Source organism: Mastacembelus armatus, chromosome 6 (genome assembly GCF_900324485.2).
Source record: "Mastacembelus armatus chromosome 6, fMasArm1.2, whole genome shotgun sequence".
Taxonomy (NCBI): domain Eukaryota; kingdom Metazoa; phylum Chordata; class Actinopteri; order Synbranchiformes; family Mastacembelidae; genus Mastacembelus; species Mastacembelus armatus.
The window spans coordinates 18,788,878-18,811,149 of NC_046638.1; the positions used below are offsets into that span (position 1 = coordinate 18,788,878).

Sequence of the window (22,272 nt, forward strand, 5' to 3'; positions counted from 1 at the left end):
AAGATCTAATTCGCAAAAACATATTTAAATCACTTCTTGATAAACAAGGAGCCTGACAAACTACAATTCCCATGTATCTAGACGGCACCAACAGCCCGAGGACCTCGCCTGCGGAAATTATAAAAAAAATTACGACAGTGTTTAAAATATCTAACTAACTTAAAGTACAAAGTATATCAGTTAAATTAGAAATAGATATTTTTGTTTAGGTAATATAACCAACTCGTGGTTGCAGAATTCATAGTTTTATATTTCACACCGGCGCAGCCCGAGAAGCGTCTGTCCATCAGTGTCCGAGTGTGTCATGGCGGCGCAGATGGCGGTAAATTCGGGTATGAATTATATGTGTTTCATTGAGTAACTCGATCGCGTTTATTCATATCAGCTGCTAAAAAAATGTTGTTTCATGGACAAGTGTGTACACATATGCTTTTTAGCGCCATTTGAGTTGCATGTCCTATGTTCCGACCACATGGTGATCTGGCTAACGTCACGTCAGTCAGGCTGGCTAACATTGATAAAACATTGATTTAACATTGATTAAACAGCTATCTAGTCCAGCAGGTGAACAGGCGTGTTTGCACATAACTCATGTGCACAGTAAAACTAAAGCCACGCAGCCAATCGTTAGACGCAGCATCTATCACACGGTGCGCAGGAGTTTATTTACCCTGAAACAAAACTGAAAGGGGACAAGGAAAGAAATGTTTGGCATTACTGTAGCTACTGGTTTGTTTTGTTGTGCCACGTCCAGCGTTTTAACAGTTGCGTGCAACAGTTCACGTACAGGTTTAACGTAACTATAGCTAACTTCGTTTTATTCCTCTTAGTGAGCCAGACTAAGTTGTACGTACTGTACTGAGCTGCCCTGTCATGTGTAGGCCTCCCTAGAGAAGTGTAACACAGTAAGCTCTAAATACAAAGTGGGATTGAATAATGAACCTGACACTATATTACCAGACATGTCGGAAACACATTAGAGAATTGGTTACTTTACATTAAGTTGACTTGAATTCTATATCCTCAGTCACAGTGTACCAAATGACTGAATACAGTATCTTACATTTATATATTTTATAGATAATTATTTATTGTAATTATAACAGATAATGTTATGCATTATATATCTAGGAATGAAGATCAACAGCATTTTATTTAATCTAAATTCAGTTCCTACTCTCTTCTATGTAAGAAAAGATATAATGTACTAATTAAGAATGTAGCTGTTTCTGACCTGTTTCTTGAAACACTTGGTTATTTTAAGTAAGAAACAGTTGTTTCTTGTGTCCATTTATGTGTAATGAGATGAGATCTTTGAAAGTTTGTATATTCATTCAGGAGCCAGTCTGTGGGGGCCGCTGAAGGAGCTGTGGGAGACAGTGGATGGAGCTGTGTTGAGGAGACAGCAGGAGAGTGTCCACCTCCTTGACCTCCAGCTGAAGAAAAACAAACCACACTTTCTCTCACTATTTAAGAACCCGGTTAGAGAAACAGCCTTTGTAGATGCTATGATTTCTAGTATTCCTCTTGTGCACCCCTCAATTTTCTTGGTCTAGACAGACTCATTTTTGACATACAGTGTGGCTTCTTTGAGACTGTCATGTCAGTGATGTCTGGTCTTTTCATTTTTTAGCCAAAAAGTGCAGAGCAGAGAGAGAAGGTGCGTAAAGCCAGCACAGAAGGCATCGCCATCCAGGGTCAGCAGGGGTCACGACTCCTTCCAGAGCAGCTTCTGACAGAGGCCTTCATCCTCAGTGACTTGTTTGATATTGGAGAGTTGGCGGCACTGGAGCTTCTGTTGGCAGGTGAAGTGGACATGTTTTGTAAGAAAAAGAAAGTTATGTGGATGTTTGATGACTTTGTATTTGGTGTTACAGACACATTATCACAATAGCTATTTTGTTATAGTTTTGTCTAGATCAAAAACTGTGATTTGAATTAAATCCCTTGCCTAACGTCCCGTAGAACACAAATGATTCTTTGCATATATTATGTGTCTTTCTCCAGGTGAGCACCAGCAGCCCCATTTTCCAGGTCTGACACGAGGTCTAGTCGCTGTGCTGCTCTACTGGGATGGAAAGCTTTGCGTGGCCAACTCCCTGCGCACGCTCATCCAGTCACGTCACGGCAAGACCTTCACCCTGGACCTAAGGTAATAACTGCACATATGACTAATAGAAATTTTTTTTTTTTTTTTTTTTTTTTAAAGTTCCATGTGATGAGTTTCTTATTGTCTTCTTACTCAGTGGTGAGCTGGTGGCTTTGACAACACGTTTTACAGATGAATTGATGAGTCAGGGTCTGACCAAACGGATCCTGACCTTGGTCTCAGAGATCAGTGTGACACGTGAGTTTGAACGGCTGCAGAAGGAACGTGGCCTGGGAAATGAAAAGCACAGGAAGGAGGTGGGAACAAAGATCATTATACTCACATTACATTAGGGCCGGGCGATAAAACGATAGTGATATATAGACACGTAATCAATATCAATAAAAAATACTTTTGATAGAATGTTTAAGTTCATTGAAAAAAAAAAAAACAGAAGATAAAATAGGCAAAGAGAGGTTGGTTGCATGAACAAACTCACTCGCTCCCTGGTAAGCTCGCAAGTTGCTAGGTTATTGAATGCTCTATTAAACTTATCTTTATTGATATTGATTGTGTGTCTATGGTGATGTATATCACTATCGTCTTATCTCCCAGCCCTACATTATTTTTGTTATTTTTATTATTATTCACCTCAGTGTAATTCCAGCAGATTTCTGGTTGTAACTGAAGTAGAAAAGTGTAGTGGAAGATTATACAGAGAGGAATGTGGATGGTATGTAACTCCCTCTCTGGTGTTCAGGTTTCTGACCTCATCAAAGAATGCCGGCAAGCACTGGCGGACAGCTTGTTTTCATGGACCTGCCAATCACCTTTGACTAAAGACGACACCCTTGCTGTCATTGGCCACCTGGAAACAGTGACAGCTCAAGCCGATGGCTCACTAGACAGTGTGAACCTGGCTCTCGTCATGGCACTGCTCTACTGCTTGGATGTCAGCTTTGTAGAGCAGGGGACTGAAGACAGAGAAGGTGAGAGCATATTAAATACCTATAATAACAATGGTTTAAGTAAGATAAAGCCCTTGTAAATGTATCAGCATGCACCTATGCAGATAGAAGGTTACTGTTTGTTTCAGTGTTTTAAGTTTACTGGTCATGAAGGATTATCTCTGCGTTGTTTCTCTAGATCTTCTCCAGGCGTTGCCGTTGCTCACAGAGAGGCAGTATGTGGCTGCAGTGCACAATCGTCTGATGGATGGCCAACCGTGGAAGCTTCCGGGCCTGCAGGCTGTGTGCCGGCTGGCATGGGCTCTGTCTTTGAGGGTCCTTTCCCAGCTGCCACAAGGATCTGGTAAGTGTTTTCTTTGGACTTCTACCTGTTTAAAGAATTCCTTTTTGTGGAAACATAGAGTTTTCAAAGACAGTAGACATTTAAATGCAATATATTTAAATTTGTTATGCAGCATTGGTGGAATTCACTGAGGCAGACGAGGCTCTGGCTGACCAAGCTCTACTGGGAGATGTTTTCTTGTTTATGAAGGAGGGCATGCTGGGATGCGAGAGCTTTGCCCAGGAAGAGTTTTATGTCCGTCGCCTCCATTCTCTGATTACAGACTTCCTGGCACTCATGCCAATGAAGGTGAGAGATGCCACACGTGTCGACTTCCAATATTTTTACTGAAGTAGAAATTGATTTGTAAGAAATAAGTCATCGCCTATTTTGTTAATCAGGTTGTGTATGTGGTATTATGCATCCTGCAGCTTTGCATGTTTTAACTGACATGTTCTTACTGCCTTTGCAGGTGAAGCAGCTGCGTAACCGTGCTGATGAGGACGCCCGTCTGGTGCACATGTCCCTACAGATGGACAGTGAGCTTCCATCATCAGTGCGCAAGGACTTAGAGCACCTCATGATCCTTGTGAGTGATTTATACAAATGAATGCACTTACAGATATACATATCAGCTAATATCACCTTTTATGTTTAAAGGGTTTAAATAGTACTGTTATCCAAAATGGAGGTACTAATAGTAATAAAATGAGCTTTAAGTTTGTCACATTGTTGGTGTCTACTTTGTCTTTGCAGATAGGAGAGTTTTACAGTAAGGACACATTTGGGTTGGAGCTGGGTCTGGAGTTCTGGTGTCCCACAGAGTCTCTCCAACACACCTCGCTGCAAGGATCCTACCTGGGAATGGCACTGCAAAGGCCTCCGCATAAACAGGTAAGGGTTGTTTTTTCTAGACTCTGGTTTCAAATTCTGAAATGTTGAAGTTAGAACAATGTAAACTTGGCTGTTGTGAAAAAAGCATTTTATACACGCTTCTTTCTGTGATTTGATGCAGGTGGTTCTGTCCAAGTTTGTGCGCCAGATGGGAGACCTTCTGCCCTCCACACTTTACATTTCGTATCTCCGTATGCTGAAAGGCCTGGCCAATGGTCCTCAGTGTGCTCACTATTGTTTCAGTCTGCTTAAAACCAATGGAGCCACACACAGTAAGAGCAGATTGTTGAAACCTGGGTTAGGATTTTCTGCAAGTACAATATTGACTATTGTGGTGGTTTCTTGGCTCTGAGGAAAGGGTTGTAGATTTGGTTGAACACATATTCATTTCATTTACCTGTGTCCAGGTGACAACATTCAGGGAGTTTCAGGCAGCCCGGTGTCCTGGGAGCATTTCTTTCACTCACTTATGCTCTACCATGAGAATCTGCGAAGAGACCTTCCAAATCCAGATGCTGCACACTACCGACACCCACCACTAAGGGGCATTACCCAGAGAGAGCTGGAAGGACTAACCTCATTTTTGCAGCTACTCACCACCATCATTACATGGGTATGCTGCAGCATTACCTATAAGGGCCGTAATGTTTATGTGCTCACACACAAAACAAAATTGTATCTTCAACATCAGTTTATTTTAAATTCTTATCTTATTATGTCTTATCTGTATTGTGGGGTGTTTTTTTTTTTTTTTTTTAAGAGTGAAAATGCTCGACTGGCATTGTGTGAGCATCCTCAATGGACCCCAGTTGTGGTGATGTTGGGCTTGCTACAGTGCAGTGTTCCTCCTGTCCTGAAAGCTGAGGTCCTGCACTGTCTGGCTGCCTTTGGGAAGTCACCAGAGATTGCTGCTTCACTGTGGCAGTCACTGGAATACACACAGGTTAGGCTTTTAAAAATGACTACAGCTGCATTTTATCATTTAAATTTAGCTTTGCCCAAGTAGCTATCAAATGGTAGGAGTATTGAGCAGACTTGATTATCAAAGCGTTTGCCATCCTTGTCTGAAACACTTGATTCTTGTACAGTTGCAACATTGTTTTGTCTCAGATCCAGTAAAGCTTTGTTACTTTCTAAAACAGATCCTCCAGACAGTTCGAGCTCCGGGACAGAGGCAGGCAGCTGGAATTGAGGTGAGTTCTTGTGAAATAAAATACTAGAGACAGGAACGGATAAAGTTGTCTTTAAATGTTGTGATAAAAATTGGCATTTCACTGGATTCTGCTGATTAACATTTTATGTGAAGACCCTCACTGCTGTGAAGAACTGCTTGCTCAAAAGTTATATAACCTGCAAAGGGATGGACATTTAGGAGGCAAAGTTTATGTTTCCTCTGCTCTCAGGTTGAACTGAATGAGATTGAATCGAGCTGCGAGGAGTACCCTCTGACACGAGGCTTCTGTCACCTCATAAGCACATTGGTTGAGAGCAGCCTGCCTGTTAATTTGGGGGCAGGACTACGTGTCCCAGGCTTCCAGCCCTACCTGAACTTTTTGCGTGACTCTGTGTTCCTCCCTTTCCCAACCAGAGCATATCGCCGTCCTGCTGAGAAGGTAAAGTGCTGTGTAGGTCACTCTTGGATGTCTTTACAAGGTTAGGGTGTGTAGCTACAGTATGTGGTTTGGGCTCATTGAACAATTCATACAGGTGTTCGTTTTGTATCGTTTTTTCCCCCATCCCCCATCTCTCAGTGGGAAGTAGCTGACTCTGTTTTGGAGGTGTTCCACAAGCTACTGCGGGACTACGAGCCCCAACCACCGGACTTTGTCCAGGAGATGGTGGAGCTGCAGGGTGAGCAGGTCCATGCTGACAAACCCCCAGGCCACAGCATCATGTTCCATCTGCTCAATGACTCACCCATGCTGGCACTCTGCCTCAGCCTGCTGGAGGAGGGTGTACGCCAGCTGGATACCTATGCCCCCTTTCCTGGTAAGAGGACATATATACTGCCACTGTGAGAGAAAGAGAGGTCATTGGTTTGTGCATGCTTGTTTGACACTCCATTATGGCCCCATTACAGGTAAGAAGCATTTGGAGTCGGCGGTGCTGCACTGCCTCTGCCTGCTGGACCTGACTCTGCAGAAGGAGGGGGTGTTCATGGATCTGCTCAGGGAGAGCCAGGCTTCACTGCTGGTTTCCCCATTGGAGCAGCTCCTTCAAGGGGTCAGTCCTCAAACACGAAGGGCCGATCACATTGTCAATATTGCCAGGTAAGAATATCAAGGTGTTAAACAGCAGTTTTTTTTTTTGTTTGAGTTAGTTGCTTTTTGCCATGTCTGCTCTTGCTGTATCTGTTAGCAGAGCTGAAATGTCAAACCCCAGATTTTATATTATTTGAAGGGCTGGTAGTCTCAGAATGGGTCTAACTAAGAAGGAAACATTGTTTTTGTCCCTGACAGATATCTGTACCACAGCAGCTCCAACCCAGAGGCAGCCTTTCAAAGTGCCAAGATCTTGCGTCGTATTGCCAACTACCCCAATATTCAGATTAGGCTGGTGGGAGATTTCACACATGACCAGGTACAAGCAAATCTGATTCTTAACACTAAAATACTATCACTACAAAGGTAAAGGATATTTCACAACATGGTGTGTCAGCAAGACAAAACAGTAACAAAGCAGTAATACTGTTTTTTTTTTTTTTTTTTAAATATATTTTTACATATACATATTCTACTTTTGATTTAGACACTTGTGTGTCAACTTGCAAAAATACTTTGATCCTCTGTATTAGTAATGCCTCTGTATAAAATTAACATAAAACCGGAGTTATTTTTATAAGATATATTGCCAAGTTAAGTTCACAGTAAAATAGGCAAACTTCAGTCCATGTGACCTGGGAGGAACCTGTTGTGTTGTATCGGTCCCTCAGGCTGTAAGTGACAAGCTGATGGCAGGGTTTGTGGAGTGTCTGGACAATGAAGAGGCAGAGGAGGGAACAGAGAAAGGAGATGGTGAGACCTGTTCCTTATCTACTTCTTGTTTGTAATGCTGTCCATGAACTGTATCATCTTCTTCATTTGATTTAATTCCTGTGGTCAAAGTTCAATATCGGCACCATCATGCTGAAACCTACCTTAACTTTTCATTTCTAGATCCACAGAAGAAAGTCGCAAGAATCCGACATGAAACTCAGATCCATATATTGAACTTGCTCATCACCTCCTTGGAGCTGAAGACGCCTAATCTGGCCCTTTACCTCTTGGGTTATGAAGTCAAGAAGCCTGTGTCCTCCACTAACCTCCAAGACCCAGGTCAGGATCTGGCCTTAGGAGTTGATTTGTTGAATTTGGTGGAATTGGTTGGAATATTGTGATTTTACCATCATTTTTGAGGTCTGGATGAGATGGCAAAATGCCCAGATGCCAGATTAATCTCACAAATGCTCACTGTGTTCTAGGTGTTTTGGGATGTCTGCGGAGCTGCCTGCACGCCATCCTGAGTCTACTGCAGAGAGGCACTGAGAGGAGATCAGGACCTGTACTCACACAGCAGGCACCACACCTCGCTGAGCTCTGCTACCAGGTATATATTTTTTTCGTCTTCTCTTTAAAGTGCATATATATAGATATAGGGTAAGAGATATGGGCACTGACGGAAACATTTACAATTACTTTTTTTTGTTTGTTTTTTTTGCCTGATAGGATGAAAATATGTATGGGATTAGTTTGTGGGCTGTATAAATAATCAGATTTTTTGGGGGGGATTTTTTTAAAAAATGTTTTGTTTTTTTTCTAATTTCTTAGGTCATCTATCAGCTTTGTGCCTGCCCAAACACATCTGGACCAACCATGCGCTATTTGAGAACCAGTCAGGACTTCCTGTATTCTCACCTGCAGCACCTACCATTCATCCTGCCTAGTGAGCACAGGATCCCTGCTGATCTTCTTAGTCCTACAGTCATGGCTGAAAATATTAACACTCTCACACTTAAATAATATATCACATTTATCTGTAAGATAAGTTGAAACTGACCGAAGTATCTTGACTCCACAATTCTATAGTATTTTATATAACAAAACTATTAGTAATGTGATGAAAGAAACAGAGGCAGGAAATAGGAAGGAAGGAAATGCAGAACCATTAATAGAAATTAGTGGTTGTATTGTGTCACAGCCGAAAGGAAATTGCGAATAGATATAATAGATATAAATGTAAAACAAAAACAAACAGAGCCAGGAAGTGAAAACAGACAAACCCTTTGTTATTTTACAAAGATATGTATGTCAGTGATAAAATACAAATGACTGAGAATCGTCTTTTCTCGTTGCCTCAGGTAACCAGATTGCCGCCCTCTCTCAGATGTCTTGGCTCATGAAAACAGCTGCGATTGAGCTGAGAGTGACCTCACTGAACCGCCAGCGTTCACATACACAACGTCTCGTCAGCCTACTGCTGGACGACCAGCCGCACACTCAGCATACAGGTACTGGATGTGTTGTCCAGTTGGCTTTAAAACTCAGAATTCTCCAAAATAAATCCTCAAAATTGAGGCTGTAATTGTTATTGTCGTCGTTGGCAAGTACGTTTCAGATATAAACACAAAAGTTCAATATGTCTAAGCCTGTACACTGAAACCTCCATCTACCATGAGCACTGATTCATGTATGAACCTACAAACATCATTTTTCTTTGTAGCCGATGGAGAATCAGGCATCGAGGAAGAGACCAGATCAGTCAGTGGCTTCCTGCATTTTGACACAGTTTCCAAAGGTTTGTACATAAATTAAATTTAAATATTAGCTGAATTTAATTAACCATTAATTAAGTCCTCTTTAAACAGGCACTCATGTTTGAGTCTTTGAGTCTTTAATGTAAATTGTCATTTAAGGCTGTTTTTGCTCTCATCTTGTCTTGATGTCATCAGTGCGCAGGAAGTTGCTGAGTGTCCTCGATGCCATTGATTTCAGTCAGGACATGCCTGAGCTGCTGCAGCTGGACTTCTTTGAGCGCACTCAGATAGAGCAGGTGATCTCCAACTGCGAACATGTCAATGAGCAAGGGCACACTGTGTGCAACATTAAGGTGGGTTTGCAGGTTGAACATGTCGGCTTTTCTTTCCCCGATGTGCTCTTTCAGCAGTTCCTTGTGTTGTCCCTTTTTCATGTTTTGTTTTCTACACAGCTGCTCCATAGAGTGCTGGTGGCAGAGGTGAATGCACTGCAAGGAATGGCAGCCATTGGACAGAGGCCCCTGTTAATGGAGGTGAACAAAACAGGAAACCTGGATTTTATTTTTATTTGTATGTAATTTATAGCAGTGGACTGTAACTTATGAAATGTGGCTCCTGACTTAACTATTACCAATGCTGCTCTATTGAAATATCTTCACTAATTCTCTGAATCTTTTAAATTTGTGGAGTTAAAAGCTGGAAGCAAACATGATTTCCATGTAGGCATGTCTGTCTTTGGGTGTATTCTTCCAGGAGGTGAACTCCATCCTGCAGCAGGTTGTGGAACGTAACCGCGTCCGCCGAAGTCTGAGTGCAAAGCGACATGCGCTACAGTCCTGGAGGAGCCTAGTAGAGACACTGCTGACAGCTTGCCCTGCTGACCTCATACCTGCTGATGACAGACAGCTAATCATCAGAGACCTTCTGCTAGACCTGCATGATAAGGTCAGTGAGGACATTTGTGACCTGGAGAGGGAAACTCCAGGTTGTAGCCATAATGCATAACAGCTGTCACTGTTTGGATGGAGTAATTTATTCAATCACTCTGTTGTCAGTAAGAAAAATCTACATCTAAGATGAAGTCTTGCCCTTTATTGTCCAGGTGTTATCTGAGGATGCAGCAGGAGAGTTGATGCCCATTGTTGCGGGGGCAGTCTTCACTCTCACAGCCCATCTCAGCCAATCAGTGCTCTCTGAGCAGCAGCAATGTGTGGGATTAGAAGCATCCTCTGGCTTTGCCTCCATTGCTAACTCCGCCCTGCACCTGATCCTCCGAAAGCTGCTGGACTTCATCCTTTGTACAGGTTAGTTATTACATAAAATCTTTTTAGTCATAAACCCTAATTTCTCACATAGGTGTGCTTCTGGAAGACATCTTGATCAGATTAGGTTTTAAAATACTGTGTTTTGAACTTTAAGGTGGTGGATACCAGCGTCTCCGAGCTCACCTGTATGGCTCTCTGCTGTATTACCTTCAAATCGCCCAGAAACCTGAAGAACCGGACACTCTACAGACAGGTAAAGAAAAAATAACATTATAGAGAATGTTAACCTGAATATGGTGTCTCAAAAAAAATAATTGTTCTTTTTTTTCACTTTTATAAAATCTCTCATGCCATCCCTGTCTAGCTGGGAAAGCAATGTGGGAGCGCCTAACAGCCCCTGAAGATGGTTTCTCCAAACTGCAGAAAGAGAACCTTGCTATAATTGAGAACTATGGCAAGGCTCTCATGGAGGTTGTTTGTAGAGATGCATGTGATGGCCATGAAATCAGCAGGGTAAGAGCCAGAGTATACACTACATGCTGGACTGTCAAGCATCTTTGTATTTTGTTGTTTACTTGGCCTCTTTGTGTGTGTTTCTTTTGGTACCCTTCTCTTTTGGTCTGCCAGATGCTGGCCTTGGCAGTGCTGGACCGGATCCTGACCATAGACCGTCAGAATCAGTGGCTGGTTTATATTTGCAACAGTGGTTACCTGCGATCAGTGGTGGAGAGCCTGAGACAGGATGACACTACCCTGCAGAACATCCTCACACCTCAGCCACCTCTCCTCAAACCACTCTACCTTTATGAAAGCAAGATGGTGAGGGCCTCCTTAGTGTTTTGTAATGAGACCAAGACATATATGTGTATATATATATATATATATATATATATGTATATATGTATTACAGTGCAGAATAGTTGCAGTGCAGAATTTACATACTGCTCAGTATTTCCTTTCAGCCAGTGTTTTGCAGATGAACTCTGTGGTTTAGTAACCAAATTTTATTACAGAAGATTTGGCTGACATCTTCTCTCAGACAGCATCATCAGATATGGAGTCTGTATGACAGCCATTGTAAAAGATGAATCAACTTATTGGTCACATCTGAAGCATCAATCATGCACATTTTTACAATTTTATATGAATCAGTAAGATGTTAGTGATATCCCCACAGCTGTAGTCTTGATTGGTCTCGAAATAAAATTCTAAGTCCAAGACAGAGAAGATGAGGTTGATTCTGAGATGAGACCAAGACTTTCAAAAAGTGGTCCTGCCACTGGTCTTGTTCTCGAGACTGGTCTTGAGTACTACACCACCAGTGTTTTTCACTAGGTTATCCAGTCTGACTTCAGAAGTGCCATAGGACTAGTATGTCTGTCTGAAGTCTCTCTGGAATTACTGGACTATGAAGGTTCAACCCCCACCCTGTGTTTGCAGGCTCTACTGACTCGAGTGGCTAAGACAGGCCAGGGAGCTGTGGAGCTGCTGCGCTGTGGGGTGGTGGCACAGCTTATTGAGTGCCAGGTGTTTGATATGGTACCTGACAGAGATGCACACAGGTATGGATGTGGAGAATGAGTCTTTACAAATGTCTTACTAAATTATATTTATTGAATTTCATACATTTGTCACTGCTTCCTGGTCTACAGGGTGATGAGGGACCCATCAGGCTTCATCCCCAGCCCTATGGATCGTTACAGGCAGATTCTTTTACCGACACTGAGGCTCTTTCAGGTGATCCTGACCTCTACCACCATGAATCACCATCAAGGGGCAGCACAGGTAAGCACCGATGGCTGCTGTTGTGGATTTTCTAAAGTAATTTTACCCTAAAGGTCAGTTTGTTATGAATTACTTCATTGCATCAGTGAATGCTACCCCACGTGCTTTAGCAGTCTATGTTGACACTAGCTAAACTCTGAATCATTTGTGGACTTTTTGAATTTGCATTGTGTTAGAGTCCCAAGGAGAAGTTCATGTTATTTTTCCCCAGAAAATGGAACTGGTTCTACCCTGTTTTCTTAACCAAATAGTATTTCATGCTATACTGATACTAGAAAGGTATTGCGTTAAAAATGATACTATACCCCGTTTTATAAGTATTGTTACTTAGATGACAATATTAATAAGAGCTGTATATCCCAATTTACGTTGCTGTGCATTGCTTCAACTTCAACTGTCTTCAGCTTATTAACAAAGCAGATGCATAAATTGAGATGTGGCATTACTTTACTTATATAGCCCAAAGTCAGGGTAAGCCCATGGATGCTGCAAAACCTTCCTATAAAAGATTTACAGACATGCCAACTTGTATAAATAATTTAAAGAGTGACAGGTTAGCAGTTAGCAAATGTTATAGAAAACATTTGCCAAGTCAAACGAGTGTGATTTATATTCCGACAAGCAAACATTTTTCACCACTGAAGTTTAATAAGAATTTTAAGGGCAACTAATTTCGTCTTTGTAGCTGTTAACTTACCAATGTGACTAACAATGTGTCCTGTTGTTTTATGGCCTCTTTTCACTTTCTCCACAACACTGACATTCTTTTGTGTTTATTAAGTTCCATGTCCTGTCAACAATACTTCCATTACTCTTCCCGATATTACACACAACTTGCTTCGCTGACAGTATAGGCTGAGTGAATTTAGGCTTCAGGAGGGGTGACAGTGCATGTGTCATTCAGAACACAAGACAAAATAAGTACAAAGCAATGTGACAAAATTGTTTTAATTTTTTTTTAATTAGATTGTCTTTGTGATTGTTTGACACCAAAATTGAAACCAAAATTCCATTAATTGCAGAGCTCTATGCTGTGTGTGTTTGTAGGTTCTCCAGTGGTTAATAGTCCATGCAGACACTATTCAGTCCCTGCTACGCTGTCAGGACCTGAGTATGGGAGCCTTGCAGGAGCTCTCTCTGCTTACTGGCATCATCAGCAAGACGGCTCTGCCAGGTACAAAACCAACAAAACACACCAAGCTGAGCGGAAGTGATCATACTCATTTGACTCACTTTATCACACGTAGTAATTCCTATAGTATTTGCAAGCCACATATTCCCATATCGGTGTTCTTGTATTGCTTGGTGTCTCAGGTGCCCTTGAGATGGGTGGCGAGGTCAGTAGTGCAGCTCCTATGGAGTTCCAGGGTCACATCAACAGATTCCAGGTTAGACAGATGCAAATTGTTTTCAACACAATTCATATATATGCATTTTGTTTTTGTTGCTTTGGTGTCTGTGTCGCTGCTCATTTTGATTGTGCTTGCCTCTTCTTTTTTAGCGTCTGTGTCTGTCGCTGCTTGGTCGTGTGGCAGGTAGCGAGCGGGAGAGGTTGCTGAAACAGGCTGAGATTGCTGCACCCGGAGAGTCAACTGAACGACGAGAGGAGATGGAGGTGGCCATGCAACAGGTTCGGCAGTGTTTTTTTTGTTTTTTTTTAATGAATGTTAATATGGGTGGTAACAGAGGTCACAACTGCAGGTACTTGCTAAATTGTTCCTCCCACAGTAGTTTGGTTTATGAGAGTTTTCCTGAGGTGTATTCTCAGTGGTTTGCTCCCCTTTAAGCAGTGGGAAGGTACCAGGTAGTTCAAAGGTATAATGCTGAGCAGTGGGATGAAAGGGATGAAAATGTCAGTGCAGCAACACATGCAGACTCTTATAGCCATATTTATGATTATTCATCAGTTCTGCATTGTCAGCGACCTGAGTGGTGCTGTCCTCTGTCCCCAGGTGTGTGCAAACATCATGGAGTACTGCCAAACCCTGCTGCTGCAGAGCTCGGCACAGGCACAGTTTAGCATCTGCCTCTTCAGCCCATCAGGCAGCGAGCCAGCTGGCAGGGATGCAGGTCGCACAGGTCAGTGATATTCTGCCAATACTCAAGAAGGAGAGAAGTTTGACTCACATTTTCTGTCTGAAATTTAGGATTGATTCTAGCATTGACTTTTAAAGGGGCTCAGCTCCTAAGCAGAAGGTGACATTTATACAGAGCCTTATGCCCAGTGCTCTTTGTGCTGACTCATCCTGCTCTCTCCCCTTCCCTCCCCCTCTGTCCTCCTACCTTTGTGCTGTCAACCAAACAGCAAACTTAATATCCGATGACAGAATCTATAATCTAATAAGAGGTCTAAATTGTTTTACATTGATTTGTCATTATTCTAACTGAATATTGGGTGGCTATGGGCAATGCAGTTAGATAATGTCATTTTGACCTTACTTTCTTACCTGAACCTGGTTGTTTTCTGTGGGAAAATGAAGTATAATTGCAGTGCTTTATAATACTGTGCAATCTTGCTGTTTCATCCCCATTGAACTAAAATAATAAAGTGCATCAGTTTTTATGAGGGTAAGGTGCAGCTAAGTCGCCTAATGGTAAAAAACAACCAGTTCAACCTAATATTATTCACAGTTGGATAACTCAAGATAACTTTTCAACTTGTGGTTTTAATCTCCCCCATGAAATCCACCGCTACCTACTTCTTCTATATTGCTTTTATGTCTCTGTCAGATTACAACAACACTGGGCTGCACTCAGATACGTGTTGCCTGTTAATCAGTATGCTCTGTCATTGGCTGATCCTGATTATGTTAAAAATGGCAAAAATTGGCCCAATTAATCAGTCACCCGATTAAATCGGTCGACCTCCACTAGGGACCAGCTAACCTTTCTGCCTTAGCATAGCATTAGCTCTTGCGCTTTTGTGAAATGTGCTGTGAAATCAATTTAAACATCCAAAATCTCCACACATCTTTTGATTTCACCAAAAATGTAGCTGCTTTTTTCTAGTAAGTACAAGATTGAACTGTTGCTATTAATGTTTTTTTAAGATCTCTCCTCAACCTTGCCATCGATGACTTACTCCCGGGCCCCCAGTCTGGCTCTGATCCTGTACCTGTTGAAGAACAGTGCTGCAGAGTTCTTCCGGTTCCACCAGAGTCACAGACAGAGCCTGGGCAAGCTGCAGAGCCTGGATCAGCTGCCCCCTGAGGAGCTGAAGGAGGTACAATTGAATCAGTGCATTAATTCACTGCCTCACACTCATTGCAGTGCTGTACACATTGAGCAAACCTTTCTACCCTGTGTAAATTGTGTTTTAATGATTTAAAGCTTTTTTTTTTTTTTTTTTTAAACATGCCATGCTTTGTCTTCAGTTCTAACCACAGACATCTTATCTTTAGTTGTGCCAAGGTCTGGTGTCAGGCCAAGGAGGGGTGGAGAAGATCTCATCAGTCCAGAGGAGCTTGCTGGCCAAGAGACGACTGGTCCAGCTTATCAACAACAGAGCCAAGCTGCTGGCCCTGTCCTTCTGTATCCTTTGGCTGCTTACAGGTGCAGTCGTGTTCAAAGAGCTGATCAGGTTATACTATTATACTAAAGAAGTTTTTTTTTTTTTTTTTTTTTTTTGCCACTTTTCAGCATACCAGCATTAAATATCCACTCATGCCCTTTCCAGCGTCAGGTCTTTTTATCTTTTGGAATAACACAATGTAGAAACAGCACATCATGAGGCACTTTAAAATACCTTGACCTGCCTTTCTCAGACATTATCGAGACCTGTTTGTTTGTGTTGTGGCGCCACCTAGAGTACTACCTGTTGCATTGTACCCCCGCTGACCCCAAGGACTCCCTGTTGCCTGGACTCAGTTTATACAGATCACGCCTTATGGACAGTAAGAAAATATTATAGATATATGCACATTTATCCAAAGTTTACAATAAGACAGTCACTTTAAAAACAAACTGTAAAATTTAACTATAAGTAAAATCCATTGATGGGAGCAGACCTGACAAGAAGGCAGTTAGCAGGCAGATGACTGCTGTTCTCTGGCTGTAAACCTGAATGAATATAACTTGACTGTAATAATTGTTTTAAATTCATTGTCTTCAGACTCATTAGGGGGACTGCAGGCAAGTGGAGGTCGGGGACTCGGCCTCTCCCGAGTCAGCCAGCAAGACCTGGACTTGGTAAGAAATTGTAAACTGTTTGCTGTAAATGTTCCTTGCAAGATTCTAATATGCATTTGTATTTGGAATAGATGCTTTGACAAACTTTTTTTTTTTTTTTTCAATCTCTTGGCATAAATATATAAGTTAGCATAGTGCACAATGTTCCTGATGCCTCTGTTCTGTCTCTTGTGTTCATGCAGCTGAAAAGCGACATGGCTGCAGGTTTTGGAGAGGCTCTGCAGAGGAAGCTGCTGGAGGTGGAGAGCTTATACAGCCAAGTCCGCTCCCGATACACCTTCATCCAGGCACTAGTTCGTAGGATTCGCGGCCTGCTTCGACAGACGAAAAGTTAGAAAAGAGACACAAAGACTGATCCAAATTCTCAGTTTCTTACTGAATCAAAACCTCTGCCAAGCATAAAGATGAGCAACTCTAGAAAATGACCAAGAACTCTTTGCTTTTTCTGCCAACATCACTGCTTTTTATTGACCTCCTCCCTGTTATTGTTGCATGTTAGTGCATAACACGTGGTCCTAAAGGGGTTTGACTTAAAGAAGCGACGTAACTTGCAGAACACACTTATGAAATTTTTACTTGTTGGGAAGATTATATTTCATTGTTGGATTTCTTTTTTCTTTTGTGAAAATAAACATTTTTAAAAATCTATTAAAAACTTGTGTAGTTCACATTCACTAAGTAACTAACCAGCTACACTACACCACTGTTAGTATTTTTCCATTGTTGGCAATGGCCAGCTGTAGTTTGTGTGTGTTGAATTATAGTGACTATACACAGTATGAAATGAAAAGTCTTGTTTACTGAGATTCTGTTGCACATTTTCACTTCAGTACAAATTTTAGGGCTTCACTTATCTAGACCACCTCTTACCAGCAGCAATCCTGGCTCTACCTATTTTTATGTGCATGCCTGGGTGACTCAATCTTAAACATCTTATCAGGAGAAGCAAAACCAGGAACCAAAACAAGGAGTTCTTCTGTGAAAGTAACAGACAAAGTGACAAGGTGCCAGACTGACATGTACTATATAGGCCATGCTACTCCAGCAGTAATGTAACACCACAAACAGGCTGGATGTTTAATCTTTTTTAATTTTCTTTGAAGGTACACTTTAAGACTGTAAAGTGCGTAGATTCTCAAACCTTTAGGAAGAGGATGAGGGACACATAAACCTGGATATACATTCAGAGCGAACCGACAGGGAAGTTTAGCACTCTTTAATCCTTTATGTGAATTCTGAGGAAGGGGGTGAACATCAGCATAGAGTGTGAGAAGAGCTCAACAAATGGGATCATGTGTATGACCATGCTTACCATGAAAATATAGGCACAAACCCCCTCCCCCACAGTCCATCCAGTGCTATGGCTGTTTGTTGTGACACTGATGAGTTAGTGGAAAAACTAAGAAAAAATAAAACCTACCAACTGCACATCTTAGTGAGGGACCAAATTTGTGCTACTTTTAACAGATCATGCTCTAGACACTCTATAAATTACTTTTAAATAACATTAATTACAGCATTAACACATTTACATTTCTTTCAGCAGCTTGCTGTATCTATGATTGTGTTGTATTTGCATCTAAACAGAAAACTGCAGCACAAAGATAATGAGGATCCCTGCTCATCTCTCTCCACGTGAACTGAGGTCCATGTCTGTCCCACAGTTAGACTGCAATTTATCTTCAGGTTAGCATATAATTGACAAGCAGCCATCATTTTCTATGCTATAATAGAATACACATGATTATAATGTGGAATTTGAATTCAAACAGCAGGCCACAGGGTTTTGTGACAAATAAAACATACTGTAAAATTATAAAGATTTGGCACCTTATGCTGCTTCTAGCCTAGTATAATTAATATTGATTTGTCAGGTAATCGAAAACCTAGATGAAACAAGACATTTACATTTGGTTATTTTTATCAATAACCACACCTATTCTATGCAATTCAGACTTACCGACTGAAATGCTGAAAAACATTGACTATACTGCAAAACGCAGTCCTATTGTAGTATAAAATAAGATTTTATTCTTATTGCATCTCCTGGGCCATTATGAAGCTGGTAGTTATGACAATCTATACTATGGTAATCTATGTATATTCAAACCTCATTATAGGACCGGTGCAATCGCTGGCAAAGCAGGCAGACAGATCAGCCAACGTGCATCCAGAGTTTGATTAGGCAAGTGATAAAATTTTCACTCAATAGAGAGGAGAGTTGAGACCATCATTATCCAACCACATAACCGTTTTCCCACTTTTGGAGCCATCTTCTCAAGTAAAGAAATTTGGGGATACCGTAAATACTTAAAATCATAATTAGTTGTTTTTTCTGTGTTATAAAAACAAACCTCTGGACTGATATCTGTACATTAAAAACAAAATTAAAAAAAACATTTATACTGTACATGTACAATGAGCTGACTTACAACACCAGCAGACTTAGTTTGAACTGTCCCTTTGCTTTGATTTATGTCCTTTGCCAGACACTGTGGTAGTCCACTGGCTCAATAGGCGTTGACAGAGGTCCATGAAGACTGAGTCTGAGCGGTCTATAATAATGCCTGTACGAGGGAAGTTGATCAATCCTGAGGCCCCTCTGCTATAGTGTTGATTGTACCAGACATGTCATTTAGTCATCTCGCACAGCTCTAGCAGTGACTCGAAAGCTCTTTTGTAGTTTTATGGGAATCTCCAGGAGGAAACAAGGGAATAGGAGGGTGAAAGGGAAAGGCAGCTTATCCAGCACTGATTTTTCCATTGTCTCTTTAGGGTTGAGATTCAAGGACAGCATGGAAATGGCATGATTATATTTTGTTTGTAGTATACAGCTGCACAGCCCATCTTTAAGGACCAATCCAACAGCAGTTGGCTTGTAACTAACATGTCCTTATGTGCAATCAATACCTGCTTCTTGTGTGTTGTCCATCATGTTTGCATTGCTGCCGTTTGTCTGAGGGCATTCCGGCTTCTCCCCCGTCACTGCTACTCGGATGACTTTGAGCCAGCGCTGCTTGAGTTCCTCACTTTCAGCTGCAAAGTTATGAATGGACTTGGACTGTGAGAGGCGGAAGGTAGCTGGGGGATCAGTTGGCCGGACATTGTCATCCACAGAATAACCCAGAAGAGGGATGGTACTCTGTGCCTTCACGTCCTGAGAGATGGGCCAAGGGCAAGAATTGCCATCACTATACATGCCTGTTAAATCAGCATTTAAGATCAGATTTTTTCTTTGTGCTCTGCGTGTTTACCTGCGGAGCGCCGTAGAGGTAGAGCACCAGACACTCCTTTTCTGGGATGACACACCACACCTTCTGCCAGGGTTTATTCTTCTCACAGTATTGCAGGAAACCACACATGATGCTGCTGCCTGTGAACTGAGCTGCTTCGATCTGCACAGGGAATACAAAAACAAATCGGCACAAGATACAGAGAATCCTAATAGATATCCTGGCCTGTATCTGTTTATGTATGTATGCACACATCCGCTTTACCTCCAGGATGCCCTTCCTCTTTCCCCCTGTTATTGTTTCCCCAGTCAGGATGGAGAAACAGTCCTTGCAGACCTTGTTCATTTTGTTGCCATCATATTCAAGCTGCACCTTATTGTCCGAACACTTCCAGCATACCACCTGAAAGAAAGAGGAAGAGAAGATCCCCATCACTCTCACAATTACTCTCACATTATACTATGTGGATTTCAGTCATAACATTTGTGACATGTATACAACAAATATGGGACAACTGGAGCATCAAAATGCTATATACTAAAAATGCTAAATAATCAGCCTAAACTGTCACAAAAATTCTAGATATATAGCTGTAAATAAATATCTTTGTAATACTCTCGTACTTATGGGGACTGTGAAAGTGAAATTCATCTGTTACTCTTCCTGCATGTTTCCTTTTGAATACAAAGCCATCAGTGTTAGAAACCACCATACAGCCCGTCAGGTTAAATTAGTTCTCTGTGTGCATTTTACACACATAACATGACTTATTGGTGTTAAGGTCTGAAACTGCTTCGTGTGTTTACAATTATACTCTTGAGAATTTATCCCACTCCAGTGCTCTCTCTACTTACTGTGCACGCATCATGTATAACACAATGACATCAGGCTCACTTACATAGCCACAGGCTCTGCAGTGGTGTCTCCGTCGTGTCAGGGCATTGAAAGGCTCTTTACACTTCATACACATTGTCACTTCATTGTCGCGAATCCAGCGAGGGGCACGCTTCCCCAGCTCTGCTTTCTACATTGAAATAAAAACATGAATCAGCGTGGCAGTGCAGAAAGGTGTGGACAGTTTAACTCAGCGTGTGCATTTTCTAAATGGGACACTGACCGACACTTCCTCTACATCTTTTAATGCGTTCTTGAACGACTCATTTTTTTGCTGGAAGATCTCGATGGTCTCCTGGACAGCCTGAAGGATGAAAACAAACAGTAAGACTCATTCCAAATCACCCTTTAATCCCGTTTAATCAAGTAAGAAAAATGGTCTGAAAAATCTGTGATTATACTGTACCTTAATCCAGTCTGCCTTATCCTGCTCTGAGCTGTGAAGGAAAAACAAAATCATCGTAAGCATTAACAATTGTGAGAATGTCTAACAGTCATAACATATAGTTGTAGTAACTTTATGTAATAGTGGCCCAGTTCCTCTTACGACACCATCAGTTACACCATCATAGCAGTTAGCTGTGGTCAAAGAGGTTAATTTACAGGATTGAAAAATCAACCTTTAGTGTGCTCATTTGGGTGGTTTCCCATATATGTGACCTGACACTTTCTGTGGTACAAATAACACAGTGTCACTCATTAGCACGAGAGGGGATGAAATAATTTCTACCTGTGAAGTCTGTACATACCTGGCCTGGAGCTCTAGTGTCCTCTCCTTCCCTGACACCTGGAAGGTATGAGGGTAGTCCTCATTGGTTGTCTCCAGGACTGTCATGCCGTCTATCCCTATACGTGTTCTCACCGTATACTTAGGCCCTCCTAGGCTGAATTTGGGCACGCAGTACAACAGCATGTTGTTGAACTGGCAGAAAAAAAAAGAAGAAACTTTGTACCAATGCTAGAGCACATAAGACAATGGATCAGCGCTACTGGAGTTCAGGTCTGACGTTGTTTTCTCCCATAGCAGGCAGTTTTAAGCTCTGCAGGTGACCTGAATTACACAGGTGGGAGACATCCAGCCTGAAGCTAATAAGACATCCAAAACATAATCTCATCATCCAGCAATCTCAGTAATTGAGAGACCTGTTCATGTGCCCCTGATGTACCATCACATAGAGGTGTTCTTAGCATTAAATGATTCACTTGTTTCAATTGCCCTGTGCACACAAAATCTTGCCTCAGCATATTTCCCTGCAGTGTCCTTCATTAAATGTGAAAATGTTTTTGTGCTTGACAGTTTCCCTCACCAGGAAGAGGTATCTCTCCATGGCCGAGGTGTTCCTGGCTGCCAGCTTCAGGATGTGGCCCTCTTTGATGAACTCATTGGAGGGGTGAACAATGTCCTCCTCCTCACCCAGCATCTCATATATTTCCATCAGTTTCTTTAGGTTCTCCTAAACAATGATGGGGTTTTTTATTTTAGTTGATGTTCATGTGTGGGAGAGATTTTCATAACTCTAAAGAAAATGGCCTCAAACATTGACAAACATCGACTTACAGATTTCCGTATGGCACTGTTGGAGTGGGTAGCTGCTGTGGCAATAATTTCTAATGATTCTGGAAAATAAAAACAAGTAGATGACTATGAATACATCCTAAAATAATCCTTGCAGTCAGAACTTTGGTTGCTATTTTTTACTTACTTTCTGCATCTCGACGGTCGGGGTCGTCCTCAGGCAGCTTCTTCAAATAGTCTTTAAGCAGCATCTCGTATCGGGGAACTCTCTGCACCGGCTCCAGCATGTGATGCTGAAGTGTCAGAGAGCCACAGACCTCTTGACTCTGTCCAGAAAAAACACTGAAATCTTACTGGTTTTTGCTACTGGCAAAAACAACATATTA

General features: G+C 41.8%; 2 protein-coding genes across 8 annotated transcripts in view; one reads left to right on the top strand and one right to left on the bottom strand.

Annotated features, from left to right (window-relative positions):
• Positions 1-304: 304 nt before the first annotated feature.
• Positions 305-16,889, top strand: nup205 (nucleoporin 205). The gene is made up of 42 exons (XM_026311767.1): positions 305-332; positions 1,339-1,481; positions 1,634-1,805; positions 2,008-2,152; positions 2,247-2,406; positions 2,850-3,078; positions 3,236-3,400; positions 3,513-3,688; positions 3,852-3,968; positions 4,136-4,273; positions 4,395-4,545; positions 4,681-4,886; positions 5,034-5,216; positions 5,416-5,466; positions 5,677-5,886; positions 6,025-6,262; positions 6,354-6,543; positions 6,733-6,853; positions 7,206-7,287; positions 7,429-7,587; positions 7,734-7,858; positions 8,080-8,194; positions 8,610-8,759; positions 8,972-9,046; positions 9,201-9,358; positions 9,458-9,538; positions 9,759-9,950; positions 10,108-10,309; positions 10,425-10,523; positions 10,635-10,783; positions 10,898-11,089; positions 11,711-11,832; positions 11,923-12,055; positions 13,103-13,229; positions 13,370-13,443; positions 13,557-13,685; positions 14,008-14,134; positions 15,106-15,278; positions 15,457-15,586; positions 15,820-15,948; positions 16,167-16,243; positions 16,426-16,889. The coding sequence occupies exons 1-42, from the start codon at positions 305-307 to the stop codon at positions 16,576-16,578; spliced, it is 5,976 nt and encodes a 1,991-aa protein (XP_026167552.1). The 3' UTR covers positions 16,579-16,889.
• Positions 16,890-17,313: 424 nt separating this feature from the next.
• fgd4a (FYVE, RhoGEF and PH domain containing 4a) overlaps positions 17,314-22,272 on the bottom strand; it is a 51,091-nt gene continuing 46,132 nt past the window's right edge. For 5 of the 7 annotated variants that reach the window (XM_026310847.1, XM_026310848.1, XM_026310850.1 and 2 more), the window contains 10 exons: positions 22,074-22,212; positions 21,929-21,987; positions 21,678-21,824; positions 21,120-21,292; positions 20,777-20,807; positions 20,594-20,674; positions 20,375-20,500; positions 19,741-19,878; positions 19,498-19,638; positions 19,137-19,400 (listed from right to left, as the gene is read on the bottom strand). In XM_026310847.1, coding sequence (XP_026166632.1) covers positions 19,137-19,400; positions 19,498-19,638; positions 19,741-19,878; positions 20,375-20,500; positions 20,594-20,674; positions 20,777-20,807; positions 21,120-21,292; positions 21,678-21,824; positions 21,929-21,987; positions 22,074-22,212 — 1,299 coding nt within the window. Of the gene's footprint in view, positions 19,401-19,497; positions 19,639-19,740; positions 19,879-20,374; positions 20,501-20,593; positions 20,675-20,776; positions 20,808-21,119; positions 21,293-21,677; positions 21,825-21,928; positions 21,988-22,073; positions 22,213-22,272 lie in introns of all 7 variants that reach the window. The other 2 variants (XM_026310846.1, XM_026310853.2) reach the window with 1 other exon arrangement.